This window comes from Scyliorhinus canicula, chromosome 1 (genome assembly GCF_902713615.1).
Source record: "Scyliorhinus canicula chromosome 1, sScyCan1.1, whole genome shotgun sequence".
Lineage (NCBI taxonomy): Eukaryota > Metazoa > Chordata > Chondrichthyes > Carcharhiniformes > Scyliorhinidae > Scyliorhinus > Scyliorhinus canicula.
The window spans coordinates 80,332,695-80,355,274 of NC_052146.1; the positions used below are offsets into that span (position 1 = coordinate 80,332,695).

Below are 22,580 nucleotides of genomic sequence, written 5' to 3' on the forward strand. Positions count from 1 at the left end.
AAACATTTTCAGAAGGAAAAATAATGGACTCCAAACATTTACCAACAACCCAAGTCACATTAACCGGCCTATAATTTCCCGTCACCTGCCTCCCTCCCTTCTAAAACAGTGGTGTTACATTAGCCATTTTCCAGTCCTCTGGGACCCTTCCTCACTCCAGTGATTCCTGAAAGATCACAACCAATGCCTCCACAACCTCCTCAACTATCTCCTTCAGAACCCTGGGGTGTAGTCCATCCGGTCCAGGTGATTTATCCACCTTCAGACCTTGCAGCTTCCCCAGAACCTTCTCCTTAGTGATGGCCACTACACCCACCTCTGCCCTCTGACTCCCGAAGCTCTGGTGTCTTCCACCATGAAGACTGATGTAAAATTATTATTCAATTCCTCTGCCATTTCTTTGTTCCGCAATACAACATCTTCAGCCTCATTCTTGTACATATTGTAAGTAGACGTTAAAACCCAGATAAGCAACCAATGCTGTTAGATCGATGCATTGAATAACCTGGTCAAACTTTACCTCTGCCCATCAGGCTGAGGTACAGAATGCCACATTATTCAAAACAAGATGTTCGTATAATCATTTACGAACATGGCTAAGGGGTAGCACAGAATTTATTCAGGGAATATGTTTTTGGCAGTATGACACAAGAGGTAGGAGGGGTAGATCAGTCAGGGTGACAGAGTGACGCAGTTGTTAGCACTGCTGCCTCATGGTGCCGAAGACCAGAGTTTGACCCAGGCCCCAGGTCACTGTCCATGTGGAGATTGCACATTCTCCCCGTGTCTGCATGGGTCTCACTCCCACAACCCTAAAGACATGCAGGGTAGGTGTTCTTTAATTGGATTTTTTTTAAATTTAAGATTTTTTTAAATAAAAGGAGTAAATCACTCCCCCCATTGAGCTTGCTTCTCCATTCAATATGATCCTGGCTGATCTTTGGCTTCAACTCAATTCTCCTGCCCACTCCCCATATTCCTTAATTCCCCGAGACCAAAATTCTATCTATCTCAGCCTTAAATATATACAATGATGGAGCATCCACAACCCTCCTGAGATGGAGAATTCAGATGACTCACAACCCTTTGAGTGAAGTAATTTCTCCTCATCTAAAATGATCGACGCCTTATCCCGATTCTGCGTCCCTATGTTTTGGATTCCCCAACCAATGGAAACAATCTCTCGACATCCACCCTATCAAACCCCTTCATAATTTTGTTAGAACGACACTCCCTCGCAACGGGATGCATTACATGCAGAATGCATGCTGCAAAGCACCTACCTTTCCAGCTGATTGCGTAAAAGTTTTACTCCTCTTTGCCGATATATCAATTGTCAACCCCATGTTCACAGGGCTTTTGATACCTACTGAAACCTATACAAGCAAAGGTTTACTCCTGGCAGCTTACCAGTTTTATAACATCTACAACACCAAAAAAAAAGACTGCTCCATTAGTAAACTGATATCGGAGATCATAGAACAAAGGCTCTGATTAAGAAATAAAGTACTCATGCCTGATTTAAAGATTGCTAATATACACGTATATACAGTATGTGCTGTGTATGCGACCTTTCAAGAGATTACAGGAATGAACACAGTCACACAGTTCTTCGACCACAAGCTGAATTCCAGCAGTCAAGTATCGGCTATGCACAAAAGAATTCTTCCACATTCTGTTTAAACAAACAGGTAGCACCAAGAAATTGACTCCACAGACGTCCCAGCGAGGCAGCAACGGTGTGAACCGTGCATAATTTAGTTGACTGACAAGCTACACATTTACAGGGACATCATGAGAATCAAGCGGAGCTTATGAAGCAGCTTTGCTCACAATACCAGGGGGAAAAAAGGCTTTTTAAAATCCATTCACAAGCTGAAAGCACAAACATGATTAAAACAATATGCAAAACAAAAACATGACTTTGTGAGGACAGTCCTTTAAGTTGACTCCCTGAGGCAGCCCGCGACAAACGTTGACCAGTCATCAAATTCAGGAGCCATTTTTATTTGCTGTTATTTTGAATTGATTTGGTTTCAATAGCCAAGACACATTATTAAAAAGGAGTCAGACTGACAGATAATTAGAGGCAATATTTTTTATACAAAGACAGGCTGGATTTCAAAAACCTAAAGTCATTCTCACACAGAAATCCAATGGGCTCAGGACAGGATGGCGGCGCAGTGGTTAGCACTGCTGCCTCACGGCACCAAGGTCCCAGGTTCGATCCCGGCTCTGGATCACTATCCGTGTGGCGTTTGCACATTCTCCCGGTGTTTGCGTGGGTTTTGCCTCCACAATCCAAAGATGTGCAGGGTAGGTGGATTGGCCATGCTAACTTGCCCTTAATCAGAAAAAAAAATTAATTGGGTAATCTAAATTTTTTATTTATTTTTAATCCAATGGGCCAAGAGCATGGAAACCGTACTGTGATAAGACTGCGTTAGGAAGTTGCTTGTGGTGTAAAACACTATTTATTTGTTTAATGTAGCAAAATATTCGTCTTCCCCACTGTGAATTTAAATTTAAAACCGGTGACACATTTTGACCAGATTGGTAAAGTGGTAGCAATACAGTATTATAAATGCACCCATTCTGGACACAGGATGCTCATGGATTGATGCCTTGCCCTAACCCCTCTCGACACCAAGGTCCTTTAATTACCCAACATTCCACCCTCCTCTCCCAATTCCACCTTCTCTTGCTGGACTCTCAGCGGGTTCCCCAGGTGACCAGTCTGTCTTTGCTACAACAGCTTGGTCTTTGCAGAGTGCTTGGAGATGTTCACCCATAAGGGTGTATTCCAGAAGAGAGGAAGCAGAAACCCTGGCAAATTTCTCCCTCTTTTATCCAAACCCACTGTAGTGGCCCTACCATTTGCTATCAGCACAGTATCTCGAAGGAAGGAACCCGTGATTTTCTGGTCTGTATATCTCAGCACAACAGAGGCCTTACCTCTGACCACCTGGAAAGATGGCAGCTTGGCTTTTTCATAGAATCGTAGAATTTATAGTGCAGAAGGAGGCCATTCGACCTTTCGGGTCTGCACTGGCTCTTGGAAAGAGTGCCCTACTTAAGCCCACACCTTCACACTACCCCGCAACCCAATAACCCAACCTAACCTTTTTGACACTAAGGGGCCATTTAGCATGGACAATCCACCTAACCTGCACATCTCTGAACTCTAGGACGTAACCCACGCAGACACGGGGAGAAAGTGCAAATCCCACGCAGGCACGAGGCCGGAATTGAACCCGGGTCCCTGGTGCTGTGAAGCAGCAGTGCTAACCACTGTGCCACCATGCCGTCCTGAAACTGGTACTTCGACACCAGTTCACAGAATTGAACCACGTATATAAAATCATCCTCATCTGTCATGTAAGTGTCAGCTCAGGAACTGAGTCATGGAAACCATCTTTAACCATTCTCAAACTTTAGTTTTAGTGTTGAAGGATTTCATTAAGATTTGTCCAAATTACATCTGCCTTTGTTCCCTTTATAATCTGAACAGAATATTGCTCAGTTTTATTTATGACCTCTTTTAACAGCGCCCATTCCTCAATCTCTGATGGGGAATGTTACCAAACTATTCAACTATCACGCCAAACTGTTTTCACACACTGTGCCCTTCACTTCACCTACATATTCCAAGTAACGTCACTGATCGTGATCAAGAACAGGATTGCTAGCAACTCTGTTCCCCCCCCTCACCAAACCCCCCATCACTCCCCAAACCCCCCATCTCCTCCCTATCCCAGTGGCACTGAGGCCAAGAACAGCCAGAACAGACCAAGGTCAAAAAGGACCTCCTTGGTCCCACTCATTTACCCAGTCAGATGTCAAAAGAAAATTTACTGTAAAGTGGATGGAGACAGGCTGAAGTTGCTTCCTACCCTGATCTTACAAGAGAGAGCAGCATCTACTCTGGGAATTCAAGTATTGGAGCAACCAAACAGGATTTGTGTGCAGTTCAGTGACTCTTTGGTTTTATGAAATCCAAACCTGGAGCACTAAAGCAATAAGCTACTCACAAGTCAACCTAGAGAGCTGCCCATCGTACAGTTAAATACCTGTGCTATTTGCTGTCCTCCCAGAGGAACGGAGCTTTGAGGCGTGGACGATGCAACAGAGGCAGGTGGGAAACGTGGTCGCACAGCACGGGTCACAGAGGACATCATCTTTGAGGACAGAGGGACAACAGACAAGTAATCGCAAAACAAGAATGCAGTGCTGCAAGAATGAAAAGGAAGCACACACGTCCCTATGTGAATTACAATCTCCAGAAGTGGGCAGCTCGCAGCCACATTTTGTCACCCTAAGCCTTTGTTATGTGGCATTACAAATGGGGGAGAACACAACCATTGTGAACAGATCCAGAATCTAAAGGGCAAATTAAACAAGTTTAACTTTCTGGTCTTTCAGGAATCAATTCATTTTTGTTTAAAATTGAAAAATCTAATTCATTTCAGTTGTTCTTTTCTTGGGAGATGGGAGGATTCAGTTTAAACCAGGGATTACAGAAATAGGAATCCTGTCCATTTGTTAAATTTCTGTGACAGTGTTGTCCAATAGCACCAGTGTGGGTGCAGTGACACCCGATTTAACCACATGCACCAATTTTAGTAGAAAATACCTTACACAAACTCTCTCATGTATGTAAACATAATTCACACTTCACTGAACAAACACTTGCAACCATTCATTAATTAAAAAGGAAAGCATTCGACAATCAGAAAAACTCATGCACTCTGCTTTTCATCATCGGAATTTACCAACAAAGGTTAATGCTCACATCCTGTGAATGAGTATTGAGATCACTTGCTCAACGATTTTTTGTTTACTACTATTTATTCACTGATCGGGCATGCAATTAGCCACATCTGGAATCCCAATGAGCCACACGTGCCTAGTGGAAAACACATTGGACAACACTGATCTACAGCGTTCTGATAATGTTTGTGCTGCCTATTTGCTTCTCCCCTTTCCCAGAGGCACTGATGAAATCTTGAGTACAAGCCCACTAGCACTAGTCGGTCTACGGTATCTCAGTCAAATGAGCAATTCTGTGTCTATTTTATGTTGGCTTGATGCTGGAGTTGACTGGATGTCATGGAAATCACCTGCAAGTTAGTGATCTGACGTTGGCTGATTGAAAAATGTTTCAACCCTCTTTAGTACTCAGGCGGTTTTGTCTTTGAGATTTTGGTCTGACAGAGAACCAAACCAACTGACAACGTGAGCATTAAAGTCAGCTGTTCTGCAAGAGGACACAAATCAGATCAATGGAACAATGGAGGACAGAATTTCCCTGTACCTTGATGGGAACTTTTTTTTTGCTATGATGTACAATTGTTTATCTGATCAGCCTTCAGTCCTTGCCACTTTATGAAGTGCATTTAGGTCATGACATTTTGAAGGTGGATCCAATCAAGATAACAGCCAATAAAATAAGCTAGAATGTTTTTGCTTCCCACCCTAAATCATTAGAATTTTTTTATAGGACGTGTGTACTTTCAAAAATAAAGTTTTAATTCAGCAATACTTAAACAAAAGAGGCAGCTTGAGCAGAGACTGAAGGACAGAGGATCCAATGAATCCATTAGTTCACAGAAACACAGAGGCAGCCAGCAAAGGGTAATGGGAGGTGATTAAAACAGGAAGCATCACAACATGCACTGACTGACAAGACAATAACTGGAAGAAATCAAGCAGGTAAAGTTGCCCTGCAAACACGGTGGTTGGTCAGTCTACACACCAACGACATAACACACTTCAGCAACAGAGCCTGGACCTCAGCACTAACCTGGCCAGCACCTACAGATCAGTATTCCTGTGCACTACCTGTTTGTGTATCTAACAACGTCTTGGTGGCTTTCCTCAAATCTGCCATGCATGTTAGGCGCAACATCAACAGCTGACGGCAAATTGGTCTTGGCTTTCGTCCTCTATGTTGCTGTTTTTTCACTTTTCCAACTGGATACTTCCTTTTAGCATTCAATCATTTATGCAAAACCAGTACGAAGGAAATTTTGTAATAGTTGTCGTGGCAACTCCTCATCCACCCTCGTACACACTCTTAGAAACAAATAACACTGACAAAATCTCTCCAATAAGAATACAATTTCCAGGAGCCAAGACAGTGCATAGACTTGGGCACAGGTTGCTTTTCTGTTCCAAATCTCACTGACAAAGTAAATTAACAATGTATTTTGCAAGGCCCAAACTGTCGGTAACGTTCAGTGCCACTCCTTCCCAACACATCATTTCTATTGTCATGTAGTCATTTCCAAACCACTGACTCTTACCCATGGGTTCCCTGGGCATGGTCATTCTTGGACTGAGAGCAGATGTGAGACAACGGGGTAACCTCTTGCCATACCCTTGAGCATTCTTCAGTATCCATCACAAAGAGGATGAGCTGCCCCAACCCCCTCCCTCCTTACTGCCTACACTGGTCATTCATACGAAACACATGAAGTTAAAGACAAAATTCCTCAACTCCAGTGTTTGTGACAGTCAACAGTAGCCCTGCATCCAAGCAACAGGGAAAGACAATCTAGCACCTAGGTAGGGGGCGGGCGAGAAAGAGGAAAAAGAGCGAACGACAGACATACGTGTATCATAGAATCTCTACAGTGCAGAAGGTGGTCATTCGGCTCATCATTTCTGCACTGACCCTCTGAAAGAGCACGCTCTCTCGGCCCATTCCCCCACCCTATCCCCATAACCCCACCGCATCTGTATATCGCTGGAGACTAAGGGGCAATTTTTATAATGGCAAATCCACCTAGCCTGCACAACTTTGGACTGTGGGAGGAAACCAGAGCACAGGAGAACATGCAAACTCCACACAGACAGTCACCCAAGCTGGAATTGAACCTGGGACCATGGTGCTGTGAGGCAGCAGTACTAACCACTGTGCGGCCCCTCCCCCCAAAAAAAGTTTAAAAGAAATTAAAGAAATTATTATATGTGTCTGTGCTCTTACAGAAATGGTAAAACAAAAACCGTGTGAGAACAGGAAGATCAACTGGAAGATATAGTAAGAGACAAAAGGTACGGGAGGCTTAAGGAAAGTATGGAAGACATACAGAAGCGAGAGAAACAAAAAGAACAAAAATTTGAGGAAAAGCAAATAGGATACTGAATGACAAGGATACTGAATGACAAGGTAAGTGTTTAACAGGCATATATAAAAAGAGGCAGAAGGAAATTATTTGAAACAAAGATAGAGAGAAAAGACAGGAGATAGAGAGCAGAAATACCATGAGAGGGATCCGTGAAGGTTGTTAGAATTGTACTTTTACTCGTGAGCAATATCACAGGAGATGTGCCTTTAAAGGATGCTGGAGCAAACATTTGCTCTAGAATCTCTCAGCTTTTAACCCTTCCAGCAGTGAACTGTTGGATACTACATATTAAGAAACATAGGTACATGGGAAAAGATATCAATCAATGAAAGGAAAGGGAACCAGAAATGGGCCAGAGATGGAGAACTGGACTAAATGCTTTGAAATTATATGAAACGTGCAAAACTTCGAAGCATCGGAGCTTTAGTTACTGCCCTGTTCAAGACCACACCCCCACACACTTAATACAAACACCACTCTGGGAAAATATATAACACTAATACACTTACTAAAACAGGAAGCGTAGATACAAGATCACTAGTATTTCCCAGTTCTTGTATTAGCAACATCGCCAATGATTTGATGTACCAGTGAGGTATTGAACTCGTGTATGTGAAGTCCCTCCACAATACTGTACTCATTAGACAACATATCAGCTCTTAATGTTGAGCCCAATAATCCAAAGCTTGTCAGGGTTCAGAACAAAAGTTCTGACAAATAATTTCAAGGAGCAAAGATAAAGGGCACCTGACATCTTAGAGTGAACAGGAGGGTCATTAAGAGAGAACACAATGCCTCCCTGAAAAGTTCAGCTAGCTCAGGCAGTGAGTGACTGATACAAACTGACCACAATTTGAGCAGTGCTCTTCTGCGTTAGGGAGCAGGCAAACTGCCCAAAGTTTTTATTCACCTCAGTTACTGGTCCAGCCAGTGGAGGCTTCCGACGAGTTACTCTTATAACCTGACAATTCAATTCAAAGGCCCCTCCAGGAAATTGAAGAGGAGATTGGTACAGCTGAATTTCACACACAGCTGCTGTCACAAGCAGCATCACCTGCATTAATCTGGAATCTTAATGCTGCTCTATTCTAAATCCTCCAAACTGAATCCCATGTAGGCAATAGATAGAAGGAGGTCACTGTGGCGATGGTGTGAAGACATCCTAACTCTCGACCCCAAAAAGCAATTGCAGTTGGGGATCATTTGCAAATTTCAGTGCTCAGATTGTTTATTTGTTAGGAAAGGGTTTCGGGAGTTATGGAACCAGGTTGAGATACACATCAAACATGATCTCATTGAATGGCAGGGGTGAAATGGCCTATTCTCATTCCCATAAAAAGCATAAACATCAAGTCTCATAGTTCACCCCTTCCAGCAACATAAGCAGATTTGAAAAAAATAATCACTCTTCAATGGATTTAGTCATGGCAAACATTAACACATTGGTTATCGTCAGACTGCAGAGCGTAAATTTCCAGAGCTAGAAACATTGCCAATGGTGCTTGTCTAAGTCAGCAACCTAGCACTGGGAACCTCAGGGCTTTGCCTGTTTGCTACCTTGATGGGTAAAAGAGTGCGCAAGATAAGAGTCTAAGAACTAGGTCTTCTTTCCCCATCATAGAATCAATGAAATGTCCCCTTTGTCCCTGATCACAAATCTGAAATGCTGAAGAAAGTAAATAAAAGTTGTGCAGAAATCCATCCTGTCATGAAGATCACCAGCCTATCCAAGACTACTACGCTTACATCTTCAAGCTGAAGCAGGAGCCTAGCAGCCAGCCTTGAAATGTGGTCACAGGGATTATCTACCAGAGCTGATTCCAATAGAAGGTCATCGACCTTTGCTGCAAGTGGGGCTTGAGTAATGAATGCAGATTCTCTACAAATGTTCACTAGGCAATTGGACAAATTCCTGTTTGCAGCTGACACTGCAGCATATAAAAGAGGGGTATTGTGTGACATGGCTCACAGTCACTGTGGTCACCAGGAGCTTGTTTTGAGCGCCTCTGGTGATCACAATGGAATTTCCTAGATTTCTGTCCCCATGAATTCGCCATTTTCTTTTCCCAAATCTGAGTTTTGTCTCTCCCAGGAGACTACTTGTCAGCTGGGGGCTAGGACAGCCATTGGGGATTAGGGTGTTAGGTTGTCCCACCCCAATCTCGACAGACCCAGCTATCTATGTTCTGTGTAACAGGATGTTGTCTTTGCTAATAACAGTCACCTGTTGGATTCTGGTTAACAATTCCACTAGCTTCAGTCAGCACCATGCCTGCCATGCGCTAAAACTGAGGGCTGGAACTAATGTCGCTCTTGGTTTCTAGACATATACCAGCCAACTGGGCAGGTCCACACCTTAACCGTGCTGCTGAAATACCAGCCAAACTGCTCCAAACATGAGATTCTTTAGTACGGTAAGTTGTAGGAAGGCATGCACAACTTTTGTGCCGTGATTCCAAACCTCTTATCACAGGCATCAGCTACCAGACTGCTGCAGGAGGAGATGTTCACAGCCACAGCCCACTCAGTATATTGAGAGGCTGGTCAGTTTCAAATGCTCTTTGATCTACATTGACTTCTGTGTGCAGGAAATGCACGGAGCCAATCTAGAAGATTCAGCTACAGTCTTTACATGCGTATGTCTAGTACTCAAATGCTAACAGAACCAGGATGAGTAAGCAATGCTGCACCCATACTCCAGGCTTCAAATGCGACCAACACAGCACAGTGGGACAATGGTGGATGCCTCAAGCACAATCTTCAATTGTCTCCTTATCTGAGGAAGAATGTTCTAGCTATAGAGGGAGTGCAGCAAAGGTTTAGCAGACTGATTCCTGGGATGGCAGGACTGGCGTACGAGGAGAGATTGAATCGGTTAGGATTGTATTTGCTGGAGTTCAGAAGAATGAGGGAGGATCTCTTTGAAACCTATAAAATTCATACAGGACTAGACAGGATAGATACAGGAAGGATGTTCCCCATGGTGGGTGTATCCAGAACCAGGCAACACAGTCTGAGGATACACGGTAGACCATTTAGGAAAGAGATGAGGAGATATTTCTTGACCCAGAGAGTGGTGAACCTGTGGAATTTGTTACCACAGGAAGTAGTTGAATCCAAAACATTGTATGGATTCAAGAAGCAGTTAGATATACCACTTAGGGCAAATGGGGTTAATGGATATGGGGGAAGTGGGATTAGGCTATGGAACTGGATGATCAGCCATGATCGTAATGAATGGCTGAGTGTGCTTGAAGGGTCGAATGGCCTCCTCCTGCTCCTACTTTTTCTATGTTTCTATAGTTCAGTAAAAAAAACATTTGGCATTGGAGTGTTCGTTGCAAGCAAAGTTTCGTACCTAGCTATGACTCCAGCTTGGGATTAATTGTGACTTTTTCCTTAGCATGGGATTTTCTGTGCTGAAAAACATCCAAAGAATCTACCAGACAGCTATGTAAACAGTACAGCTTCTGCACACACATTGCGCTTTTTTCAACGAAACAAAACATGTGACAGTCATTCCCTGGTTCATTCCCCAATCTGACCAATCAGAGTCAAACAGCCTGGTTTGGCAGTTAACTGTCAGTTATCAGTAAACCGGTGCATTCTCCATGGCAATCTACTAACCAGAGGGCCTCACGGTAGCAGGGCCTCACGGTAGCATGGTGGTTAGCATCAATGCTTCACAGCTCCAGGGTCCCAGGTTCGATTCCTGGCTGGGTCACTGTCTGTGTGGAGTCTGCACGTCCTCCCTGTGTGTGCGTGGGTTTCCTCCGGGTGCTCCGGTTTCCTCCCACAGTCCAAAGATGTGCGGGTTAGGTGGATTGGCCATGCTAAATTGCCCGTAGTGTAAGGTTAATGGGGGGATTGTTGGGTTACGGGTATACGGGTTACGTGGGTTTAAGTGGGGTGATCATTGCTCGGCACAACATCGAGGGCCGAAGGGCCTGTTCTGTGCTGTACTGTTCTATTCTATTCAGAGTCCATTTGCCAATCAATCAGCACTCTCTTCTCATGCAGTATAAATTGTTATTCCTTTTATAAGTTGGATTCTTGCGAATTGTCCTAATGAAGTCCAAAAGTGTCAACAGAATTTTTTTCAGCAATAGTTGGCTTCGGGAACTTGGGATGACGGTACAGTTTATCAAAGTAGGATTCCATGGGAGTTGCTGGAGAAGGTCTGGCCGGCATCTTAGTTGAGCTTCACATCAGAGGTAATCCCAAGAAACTGTGCGGACTAAGTTGCTTCGGGCCTTCTTGCATGCTCCTGTCAAAGTCAAATGCTTGAACCTTCAGATCCCCACAAAACAACATTGATTTGTCAAATGATACTTGCATTTTGCCTGAGACCACCATCTTGAGGCCGAGATTCTCAAAGAACAAGAACTTCTTTCCCAGTTCCTCATTCTCCTCAAAGAAAGTAAAACAACCAGTAGCTTGCTAAAAGTATCCACCTGCCTTGGTACCCTCTGCAGAGGCATTGAGGTTTGTCCTAGCTTCAGAAGGGGTACTGGTTGAAGTTTATGGGGATGGACATGCCTGAGCTCAGAAGAACCTTGTCCCCTGAATGCCTTCACAGGTGCCTCCTCCTGGCTGCAGGTATATGCTGCAATTGATGTGGGGCAAAACTGTTTCTAGAGCCAATAATTTTGCTTAGAATATACTTTTTTAGTTTGTCATAGGATGTGGATATCATTGGCATGGCCGGCATTTGTTGCCCATCCCTAATTGCCCTCAAGGCTGCCTTCTTGGAGAGCTGCAGTCCATATGTTGCAGGGATACGCAATGTTGAAATGTTGCTGAAATGTGCATTATTGGAAGCCACTCTGGTCACCTGGTAGCGGCTGATGACTGTTCAGTAGACAAAACCTGAAGGCTGGGCTAACTTGTTACAAATGCTGTCTTCATCAGAAACCACAGACTAGTCCTGACTCATCAGATACTGTGTAGAGTCTACAGGCATTCCTGTCAATCTGACGCCACAGAGACTGCATGATGTAGGGCCGTTTCTTTGCAAAGTGCAGTCTCAGGCAATGTCATGAAAGTCACAGGAGATTAAAAGCAGACCCTAAGTGGCTAGGGTTCACAGTTTCGGATTGTGTCATTGGATGCAATAATGAGGTTTTTGCAAACCAGAGCAAGATCAGTTGCCCAAGTATTCAATGTAGTTCTGGGTTCAGACTTATAAAGAAAATACTGAGGCAGCAGAGAGGGTACTACACAGATCCACATGTTAATGAGGAATAAAGCTTGGATAAATGGAGTTGCTTTAATTGTAAAAGGGGAGACCGCAGGGTGATTTGATCTGGATATTTAAAATTATGAAGGCACAAGACAGGATAGATAGGAATAGAAAATTGCAAGGAATTCCGGTGGCGGCCTTGGAGTGAGTGGTTGTTCACAGTAGGATAGCTCCAGCAGGAAAGTTGTGCAGGAGATGTAAAAGGAGAGGTTTTCTCCAAGATTGACATGTCTACTGGCTACAAGGCCCAGCAAAAAACAGTTAAAGACCTGGCTATGGAATTGGAGGGGACCCGTGGTGCTGCAACAAGAGGTGCAGGAGAACCTGTCCAGGCCACAGAACCTACAAACTGTGGGTCTGCTAGGGTGCGGAAGGAAAGAGTGCCACAAAATATGTGTCGATGTTGGCCAGGTTGGTGAAGGAGAGGGTGCTGGACAAGGCCCCAGAGGGGGACAGAACCCACATGTCTCAAAGGCAGAAGCCAAGAGTGGTAGAGCCCCCGCGGGGGGTGACTGTGTGGTTGCTCATGTTCATGGAAAAGGAGAAGATCCGACAGTAGGCCAGGGAGAAGCGAGACTGTGAATGGGAGGGGAATCATGCCCGAATATGCCAGGACATTGGTGCAGAGCTGGCGAAGAGACTTGTTGCATTCAACAGGGCCATGGCGGTGTTGTACCAAAGGAAGATTTGGTTTGCGGTGCTCTACAAGGCAAAACTGTGGGTCACATTTGAAGGCCAGGAGTATTATTTTGAAACTTTTGAAAGGGGCAATTTGTAATTTTGGGTAAGGGGTGAGTATGGTAGGGCCCGCTGGGTGGGCTTGCTGGCTGAGGAAGATTCAGGTGGGTAGAGGCCGTTTGCACAGGTTAATGAGGGGCTGGTGGGGGTGGGCCAGAGGGGTGTGTATGCGAGCATTTGAGCGGGAGCTGCCACGCTGGCATCTAATGCCGGTGATCGGAAGTGAGGTGGGAGAGGACACAGCGAGAGGAGCCATGCTGGAGGGGGAGAATCGCGACATGGCAGAGTTGGAGACAAAGCGTGGTCATGGGTGGAGAGGGGCAGCCATTTGGATGGGCCAGATTTAGGGTGGTATTAGAGAAGGTAGAGCTGGAAAGGAATGATGGCAGGTGGTAGAGGGGAATGGAGACATAAGAATTGTAATGTGCAACATCTGTGGGTTAAACGGACCGAATAAGAGGTCTCAGGGTTTTGCACACCCAAGGAGTTTGGATGCGGAGGTGATCTTTTAGGCGATGCACCTCTGGGTGAAGGATCAGGTTAGGTTGTGGAAAGGATGGGTGCGAGAAGCTGGAGAGATACTGGGAAGCGGTGTTTGAGACTCTAGCTAAGATTGTGGGGGTGGAGGTCAGACCAGACCTGATGGTGGCAATCTTTGGGGTGTCGGAAGTGCCGGAGCTGCTGGAGGGGAAAGGGGCCAGTGATTGGCCTTCACCTCTCTAATTGCCCGGTGAAGGAACTTGCTAAATTTGAGGTTAAATACGCCGCTAGTTGGGAGAGTTTACGATTTTCTCTGGTTGGAAAAGATTAAATGTGAGTTAAGGGGGTCAACGGAGGGCTTTGAGACACAGTGGGGGTTTGTTCATGACAGTGTTTGAGGAACCGTTTGTCGCAGGGAGGGGGTAAAAAGGGGAGAAATTGTACAAACTGTGGACTGAGAGTTTGCAAAATGTGTTTTTGTATATATTGATGTTTTTTTACACATTTGGAATTAAATATATTTTTTTAAAAAGGCAATTATTTCTTGCTGCTGCCAACAAGGGTCAGAGATATTCGATTAAATGAAAAATTATAAGCCTAGGAGCAGTTAAAAAAAAATTTGGACAGGGGTACACAGAGAAGTGAGGCTTTGGAATACCCTAGCAGAGTTAGTGACTGAACCAGAAATCGTGTCAATCGTTAAGACTACTTTAGACAGCCAGTGAAGGGAACGGGATATGGAAGCAATAAACACATTAGATCGGCACTACAAGTCAGATGGGAGATAAGTATCAACAAATTGGTTGGGTTGAAGTTTCTGTGATGTTAGGGAGCATGGCGCTGAGATAGAGGATCAACCATGATCACATTGAATGGCAGAGCAGGCTCAAAGGGCTGAATGGCCTACTCCTATTCCCATTTTTTCTATGATGTGGAGATGCCGGCGTTGGACTGGAGTGAGCACAGCAAGTCTTACAACACCAGGTTAAAGTCCAACATGTTTATTTCAAACACTAGCTTTTGGAGCACTGCTCCTTCCTCGGGTGAATGAAGAGGTTTGAACCTCTTCATTCGCCTGAGGAAGGAGCAGTGCTCCGAAAGCTAGTGTTTGAAATAAATATGTTGGACTTTAACCTGGTGTTGTAAGACTTCTTACTGCATTTTTTCAAAAAATCTGTGTCATTCTACATATGCAGTCCAGCATGCCATATGCACGCACCAGCTGGGTTTTCAGAGGGCTAACCATCTACTGCAGGGGTGCAAATCGAACAGCACTTTCTTGTGTAATTGATGCTGCAGTGAGCCTTTATCAAGATCTCTACTGTTGAAATTAATTTACCAAATCAGCAAGTGGATCTCTGAAACCTATCCCTAATCCTACCTCTTCCCTGTCCCCACCACACTCCATGGCCAGTTTTGGATTTTGCAAGAGTTTGGAAACTTCTATCGGAAGTAATTAGCAAGTTAATGTTTCAGAAAATGGACTGACGGTAATGTTTCTGCACCAAAACTGGTTTGTCCAGGCCTTGAAATGAGTGATGCCTACACATTATATCTGTTATTCCAGATAACAATTAAAGCTGGATATTTGCAATTATTAAATTCTGTAGCTGCAAAAAATACTTGCAGCTAAGGGAGAAAAATAATTGGGTGTAGGGTTAATTTATTATTGTATTATTGAGAAGCAGCTTGCTTTACAAACGCGTGCAATTAACCTAGACAATGACCCTGCAGAGGAACAAGGAATCCACTAGAAATTCTACAACATGCTGATCAACTCATGCAGTGATGGCCGGCTGGCACTCACTCACATCACTTTCCTTACCTGCCCTCCTGCTCCCATTTGTACTTGAGCCTGAGCCTGGGCTTGGGCCTGAGCCTGAGCCTGTGCCTGCGCTTGAGCCTGGGCCTGCGCTTGAGCCTGGGCCTGCGCTTGAGCCTGGGCCTGTGCTTGAGCCTGGGCCTGTGCTTGAGCCTGGGCCTGAGCTTGAGCCTGGGCCTGGGCCTGGGCCTGTGCCTGAGCTTGAGCCTGGGCCTGTGCTTGAGCTTGAGCCTGGGCCTGGGCCGCCTGGCCCTGGGAAAACGGCGAACGGACCTGAAACAAAAGAAGTATAAGAGGCTAATCAATTACATTTGCATCTGGGTTACATCCATTTTCCATTAATGTACTTGTGATTTAATAAATGTTTAGGGTCAGATGATCAACGCAATAGCAATGCCCAGCAAGGCTTTCCTTCAGGAGGAAATTTAACACGCAGAAAGGTTGGTAACCAGGGCACACTGATTTAAGATAAATGCGAAAAGAAATAGAGGCAAGATGAGAATAATTCCTTTTTATACAGCAAGTTATGATCTGGAATGCACAACTTGAACGAGCAATGGAACGAATTCAGGAATAATTTTCGAAAGGAAATTGGATAAATCCTTTAAGGGAAAAACCTGCAGTCATATGGTGAAAAGGCACTAGCATGAGACTAATCGAGTAATTCATTTAAAAAGCCAAAAGGTACACAATGGGCCGAATGGTCTCCTTTTGGGGGCTAAGATTCTATGACAAGCCATCCAACTTAGTCAAATCAAATGTACTGGATTTACCAGCTAAAGACAATTGGGTATGGCCCAGAAGTTTAAATGAAGACTAAAACATACTTATTCTGTTAGTTTGGCAGGTGTTTGAAGCAAGATCACAATGTATATTATGTGACTGTACTACAAACGATCTGCAACATGCTCAATGTGAGGGAGCTCTGAATATAAGGTTAAGAATATGCTGCCATTTTCAGAAATAAAGGCAGAACATTACTTTGAGCATCTACTGGTCCCTCGCGTATTGCTATAAACTTTCCAATCAATACAAGTGCATAAGTTGGGTTTTACTAATAAAACAGCAGGATCCTGTTTCAGAACAGGTTCAGTCAAGCTACCCAGCCCATGAATAATACCCTGGGCAAGGGATTCACTATAAGCCAGCTCCACCCCCACACTATGGCTAAATTGGAAGGCCACAGGTGTCCTGTTTGAATAGCTGGCTTATCTACAAGAATGACACATGTCAAGCCCCAAATGGATGAAAATGGGGTGCAGAAATCAATAGCATTGATTAGAAAAGTTGATATTATGCTCTTTAGGGCAAGGAAGGTTATGAAATTTAATAGAGATGATTAAAATCATGAAGGGTTTTGATAAGGGTAAATAAGGAGAAACTGTTTCCACTGGTAGGAGTGGTGGTGGTAAGTGGCAACACATTTAAGATAATTGACAAAAGAATCAGAGGGGAGGAGGAGAGGAGAAATATTATTCCGTAGCAAGTTGCTGTAATCCATAATGAGCTGCCTGGAAGGGTGCTGGTATCAGATTCATCAACATTTTTAAAAGGGAATTCTTAATTGAAAAATAAAATTTTCAAGGACCATGGGAAAAGAATTGGGGAATGACATGAGTTAGATAGTTCTTCAAAAAGCTGGCACAGATACACGGTCATATATCTAAGATTCTGTGATTTCTTGCATCACAATTAAAATTGATAATACTCACAAAGAGTCAGGGAACACAGGAACATGCAAACAAGAGCAAGTCATTTCACCCTCAAGACTTTGTCACCATTCCCCGAAAGAGCACCCTACCTAGGCCTTCACCCCCATCCTAACCCCCTATCCTCCACCTAACCTTTTGGACACTGAGGGGCAATTTAGTGTGGTCAATCTACCTAACCTACACATCTTTAGAGTGTAGCCAGAGGAAACCAGAGCACCCGGAGGAAACCCACGCAGACACGGGGAGAATGTGCAAACTCCACACAGTCACCAGGCTGGAATTGAACCGGGATCACTGATGCTGTCAGGCAACAGTGCTAACCACTGTGCCACCGTGCCGCCCCTTAAATCTTCTAAGTTCCAGAGAATACAACCCGTGTTTATCCAATCTCCTTGCAATTTAACCCGTGGAAGTCCATTTATTATTCAAGTAGATTAACTCTGCACTCACTCCAATACATCCATCTGTAATTCAGAACTGCTCACTAAGGCTTTGTACAGCTGAAACATCACTTGTGCTCCTTTGCATTCTAATCCTCTAGATATACATTTTGTCAAGTCAGAGTGTTGGTATTGCTACAATTGCGTGTGCTCTTCTAACATGAAAGGGAAATCACTCTGTCTGTCTCTCTCTCTCTGATGCCACAACTAGGACAAGAGACTAGTCTGTATCAATGACTTGGATGAAAGGACCGAATGGATGGCAACTAAATTTGCCGATGACACCAAGATAGGTAGTGAATTAAGTTGTCCAGAGGAAGTAAAGAGTTTGCAAAGAGATAGACAGGTTAAACGAGTGGGCAGAAATTGGCAGATGGAGTATAATGTGGAACAATGTGAACTTGTCCATTTTGGCAGGAAGAATAGAAAAGCATCATATTTTTAAATTGTGAAAGCTGCAGAAGTCAGTGGTATGGGTGTCCTGTATATGAAACACAAACAATTAGTATGCAGATGCAGCAAATGATTGGGAAGGCAAATGGAATCTTGGTGTTATTGCAAGAGAAATGTAATAAAAATAAAAATAAGGAAGTTTTACTATAGCTGTACAGGGCCATTAAGATCACATCTGGATCCCGTGTACAGTTTTGGTCTCCTTATTTGAAAAAGATAGAACTGGGTGAGAAGCAGTTCAGGGAAGGTTTACTCGGCTCATTCCTGGAATGAAGGGATGGTCTTATGAGGAAAGGTTAGGCAGGCTGGGCCTAGACCCATTGGAATTTAGAAGAATGAGAGGTGACCTTATTGAAACATACAAGATCTTTAGGGGACTTGGTAGAGTGGAAGATAAGAGCGCATACTTGTGGGGAACAATTTAAAAATAAGAGATCTCCCTTTTAAGACAGATGAGAAGAACTTTTTTCTCTCGGAGGGTCGTTAGTGTATGGAATTCTCTTCCTCAGAAAGCAGTGGAGGCTGGATGATTGAATTTATTCAAGGCTGAGTTAAATAGATTTTAATAGGCAAAGTCAAGGGCTACGGTGGGCAGAGAAGAAAGTGGAGTTGAGACTATAATCACATCAGTCATGATCTTATTGGACATCTGAGCAGGTTCCCAATGGGCTGAATGGCCTACTCCTACTCCACTGTTCCTAATTTATGGGATCTTCTACCATTTAATACCCAATGCCAAAGGTAGAGAACACAGCAGTTGGTTCGCAATGAGAGCTTGTGTACCTGATGCAGGGGTTGAAGCTTGATTGGCGGCTGCTGCTGTGTTAAGGATGAAGACATGGAAACCGGGCCTGACATTTGGCCTGGCACCTGAGCTACCATGGGCTGAGACTGGGATTGAGGTGCCAGCTGTGATTGTGGCTGAGACTGCAGCTGCTGAAGTTGCTGGAGTTGGATCTGTTGCTGCTGCTGCTGTTGCTGGAGCTGCTGCTGGATCATCCTCTGCGACAGAGTAAGAAGGAAAAGATTTTTGTATTACACATGCTCAGAAAATCCAGATAGGTTCATTATTACATCAGTGACTGACTTTCACGCTTCAATACTTTTAAAAAATAATCTTTAATGTCACAAGTAGGCTAACATTAACACTGCAATGAAGTTACTGTGAAAAGCCCCTAGTCGCCGCATTCCAGCACCTGTTCAGGTAAACAGAGGGAGAATTCAGAATGTCCAATTCACCTAACAGCTTGCGTTTCGGGACCTGTGGGAGGAAACCAGAGCACCCAAAGGAAACCCACACAGACACGGGGATAACGTGCAGACTCCGTACAGTGACAAAGGCCGGGAATCAAACCTTGGACCCTGGCAGTATGAAGCAACAGTGCTAACACTGCTACTGTGTTCTGGTTCACTTGAGTGTTATGCAGTGACAGACCTATACCCACCAATACTGTTATACAGTGACACCCATGTACCCAACAATACAGTACTCAAGTTCATACAAGTATTTTTCCAGAAAATCCCCCTCCCCGTGTCTAACCACATAGTAGCCCGAGATGAGACTTTCATTAAATGTAACATAATGCGCTGGAAATATTCAGTTAGTCATGAAGCATCTGTGGTAAGATAAACAGAGTTAACATTTCAAATCGTTGGAAAATGTCAGAGAGGTGTTACGTACAGAGCCAGGGAGGTTAGTGTTGGGGTTGGGGCTGGGGCGGTAAACAAAAAAGGGAAGGCCTTAGACAGGGTGGAAAGCAGGAGAGATTAAATGACAAATGGAATGATGGTGCAATGCAAATGGAGATGGTAATGGGACAAGTCATACAATCTGTTACGGCCACACAGCCGTTTTAAAAATTCACTCATAGGAAGGACGTTGGCGTCGCTGGCTCAGCCAGTTTTTTAAAAAAGTATTTTTATTGGGTTTTCACATCTTCTATTTCACAAAAACGGGGACAAAAAGAGGAAAATAAAAAAGACAAATGGCAATCAGCACATATATTTACAGGCAATTGTCTTCCCTCCCGCTGTGGTGTTAACCTCCCTTTAGTCGACATAAATGTGTTACAATCCCCAGTATGGCCAGAGTACGTAGTTACAAGTGTCTATTTACAATTTAGTTTGGGCTCCAGCTTGTTCTCGGACCAGTCTCCCGCAGCGTTGTCCCTTTTCGCTCTTGTTCGCTTGCATGTCTTCGTTCCCTCTCTGCGATGGCTCTTTCCTTTTCCTTTGTCCCGTGGTTCGTTTGTAACTTCATTATTGTGGGAGTGACCCTTTGGTTGTTGTAGGTGCGGGCTATTGTGGACATTTCAGTTGGGCCGAAGCGTTGCCTCGTTTAGTGCCATGACTGGAGTGTAGCTACTACCACTGGGCTCCTCAAGTATTTGGCCTGGGGGAATGGGAGTGTGGCTAGGGCTCGGAGGGACATCCCGATGCAGGTCTCTCCTCCAACTTCACCCACTCTGTTCCTGGTTCCATTGCAAATCCCAATACTCTTACTGCAGTTGCCACCAGTGGTAGAACTGTAGGTGCGAGGGGGTCAGGTCTCCCATGCTTCTTTTCATTTGTAGGACCTTCTTATGGATCCTCAGTCTCTCTTCTCCCCCCCCCCCCCCCCCCCCCCCCCCCCCCCCCCCCCCCCCCCCCCACCAAATGGATCCTCGGCTTCTATCTCTCTCTCTTCTCCCCCCCTCCCCTTCTCATGGATCCTCGGCTTCTTTCTCTCTCTTCCACACACACACACCATGGTTAATTTGCCGACTGTGTTGAGAAAGGGACTTTGGGACGTAGATCGGCAGGGATCTAAATAGGAAGAGGAACCTGGACAGTACATTCATTTTGATCATCTGTACTCTCCCTGCGAGGGAGAGTGGCAGGAGGCCCCACTTCTCCAGGTCCCTTTTGACTTCCTCCACCAGACTCGACAGATTCCCTTTGTGAATCTGTGTCCAGTCATGACCATTTAAATCCACGGTAGAGGAATTAGAACATAGAACAGTACAGCACAGAACAGGCCCTTCGGCCCTCGATGTTGTGCCGAGCAAATGGTCACCCTACTCAAACCCACGTATCCACCCTATACCCGTAACCCAACAACCCCCCCCCCCCCCCTATAGGACACTAAGGGCAATTTAGCATGGCCAATCCACCTAAACCGCACATCTTTGGACTGAGCTTGCTTGAACGGCAGTCCCCCCAGCTCTGTACCACCTCCTTACGGGTTCACAGGGAGGATCTCGCACTTGCTCAGGTTAAGCTTGTAACCCGACAAGGCTCCAAACTCCCTTTTGGAGTTTCATTATCCCTTCCATGCTGGTCATGGAGTTCAAAATGTAGAGGAGCAGGTCATCCTCATAGAGTGAAACTCTATGTCCTTTGTTCACCCCTTTGGATACCTACCCACCTCCATTGTTCTGAGGACAATCAGCACTAGAGATAGTGGGCATCCCTGTTTTGTGCCTCCATGCAGTTGGAAGTATTTAGAGCTGGTGGTGAAAGTCCATCCACTCGTCATGATGGACCGTGCAGCAGTTTCACTCAGGAGGTGATCCCTGGCCCGAACCCAAACCGTTCCCAAAGCCTTTTCTGCGTCCAGCGAGATTATCACTTCTGACAAAGAGTACTCAAAACATTAGGTCTTTTCTCTCCCTACAGATGCTGCCAGACCTGCTGAGATTTTCCAGCATTTTCTCTTTCGTTTCAGATTCCAGCATCCGCAGTAATTTGCTTTTATCACTTCTCGCGTTCCCTCCCTGGATCGGGTCTTTATTATGTTCAGCAGGTGCCTGATGTTCGATGTTGGCTGCCCGCCCTTGACAAAGCCTCCGCGACTACTTCTGCCATGCAGTTCTCCCGCCACCCCGCCAGGACCTTGGCCAGGATCTTTGCGTCTACATTGAGTAATGAGATGGGCCTGTAGGATCCACGTGTGCCAGTGTTGATGGCAGAGTGCCACTTACTAGCAAGTCTGCGAACATCTTCCGCAGGTGCAAGGCCAGTGCTGGCTTCAATTTTTTGTAGAAGTTCGCCTGGAATCCATCTGGCCCCGGTGTTCCCCGCCTACATGGAGTTAATACTCTCCATGACTTCCGCCAGTTCTAATGGTATTTCCAGGCCCTGTCTCCTATCTTCCCCATGACCGCCATGTCCAGTCCATCGAGGAACTGCTTCATCCCCAAGTCCCGCTCAGGGCGCTTGGAGGTGTACAGCCCTTGGTAGGAGGCCACAAAGGCCTTGCTGATCCTTTCTGGAGTGATGAATAGCCTACCGCTGCTGTCCCTAACCTGGGCTATTTCCCTCATGGCTGCCTGCTTTCTCAGCTGGTGAGCCAGCAGGCAGCTGGCTTTGTCTCCGTGTTCGTAGAACGTCCCTAGTCCGGGGGAGTTGTTGCACTGCTTTCCCAGAAGAGAGTAGGTCAAAGTCCATCTTTAGCCTTTTTCTCGCCGTCAGAAATTCCACAGTTGTGGGCGAGGAGTACCGCCATCCACCTCTAATATGAAGTCAATAAGCTGCTGTCCCGCCGCCCTCTCCTTCCTCTCTTTATACACCTTGTGTGCAATA

At 45.0% G+C, this 22,580-nt stretch overlaps 1 protein-coding gene across 5 annotated transcripts in view; it reads right to left on the reverse strand.

Annotated features, from left to right (window-relative positions):
• The window catches only part of med15 (mediator complex subunit 15), a 198,478-nt gene that overhangs the window by 118,796 nt on the left and 57,102 nt on the right, over positions 1 to 22,580 (reverse strand). For 3 of the 5 annotated variants that reach the window (XM_038793925.1, XM_038793946.1, XM_038793917.1), the window contains 3 exons: positions 18,801 to 19,019; positions 15,416 to 15,685; positions 4,071 to 4,178 (listed from right to left, as the gene is read on the reverse strand). In XM_038793925.1, coding sequence (XP_038649853.1) covers positions 4,071 to 4,178; positions 15,416 to 15,685; positions 18,801 to 19,019 — 597 coding nt within the window. The remainder of the gene's footprint in view (positions 1 to 4,070; positions 4,179 to 15,415; positions 15,686 to 18,800; positions 19,020 to 22,580) is intronic. The other 2 variants (XM_038793935.1, XM_038793955.1) reach the window with 2 other exon arrangements.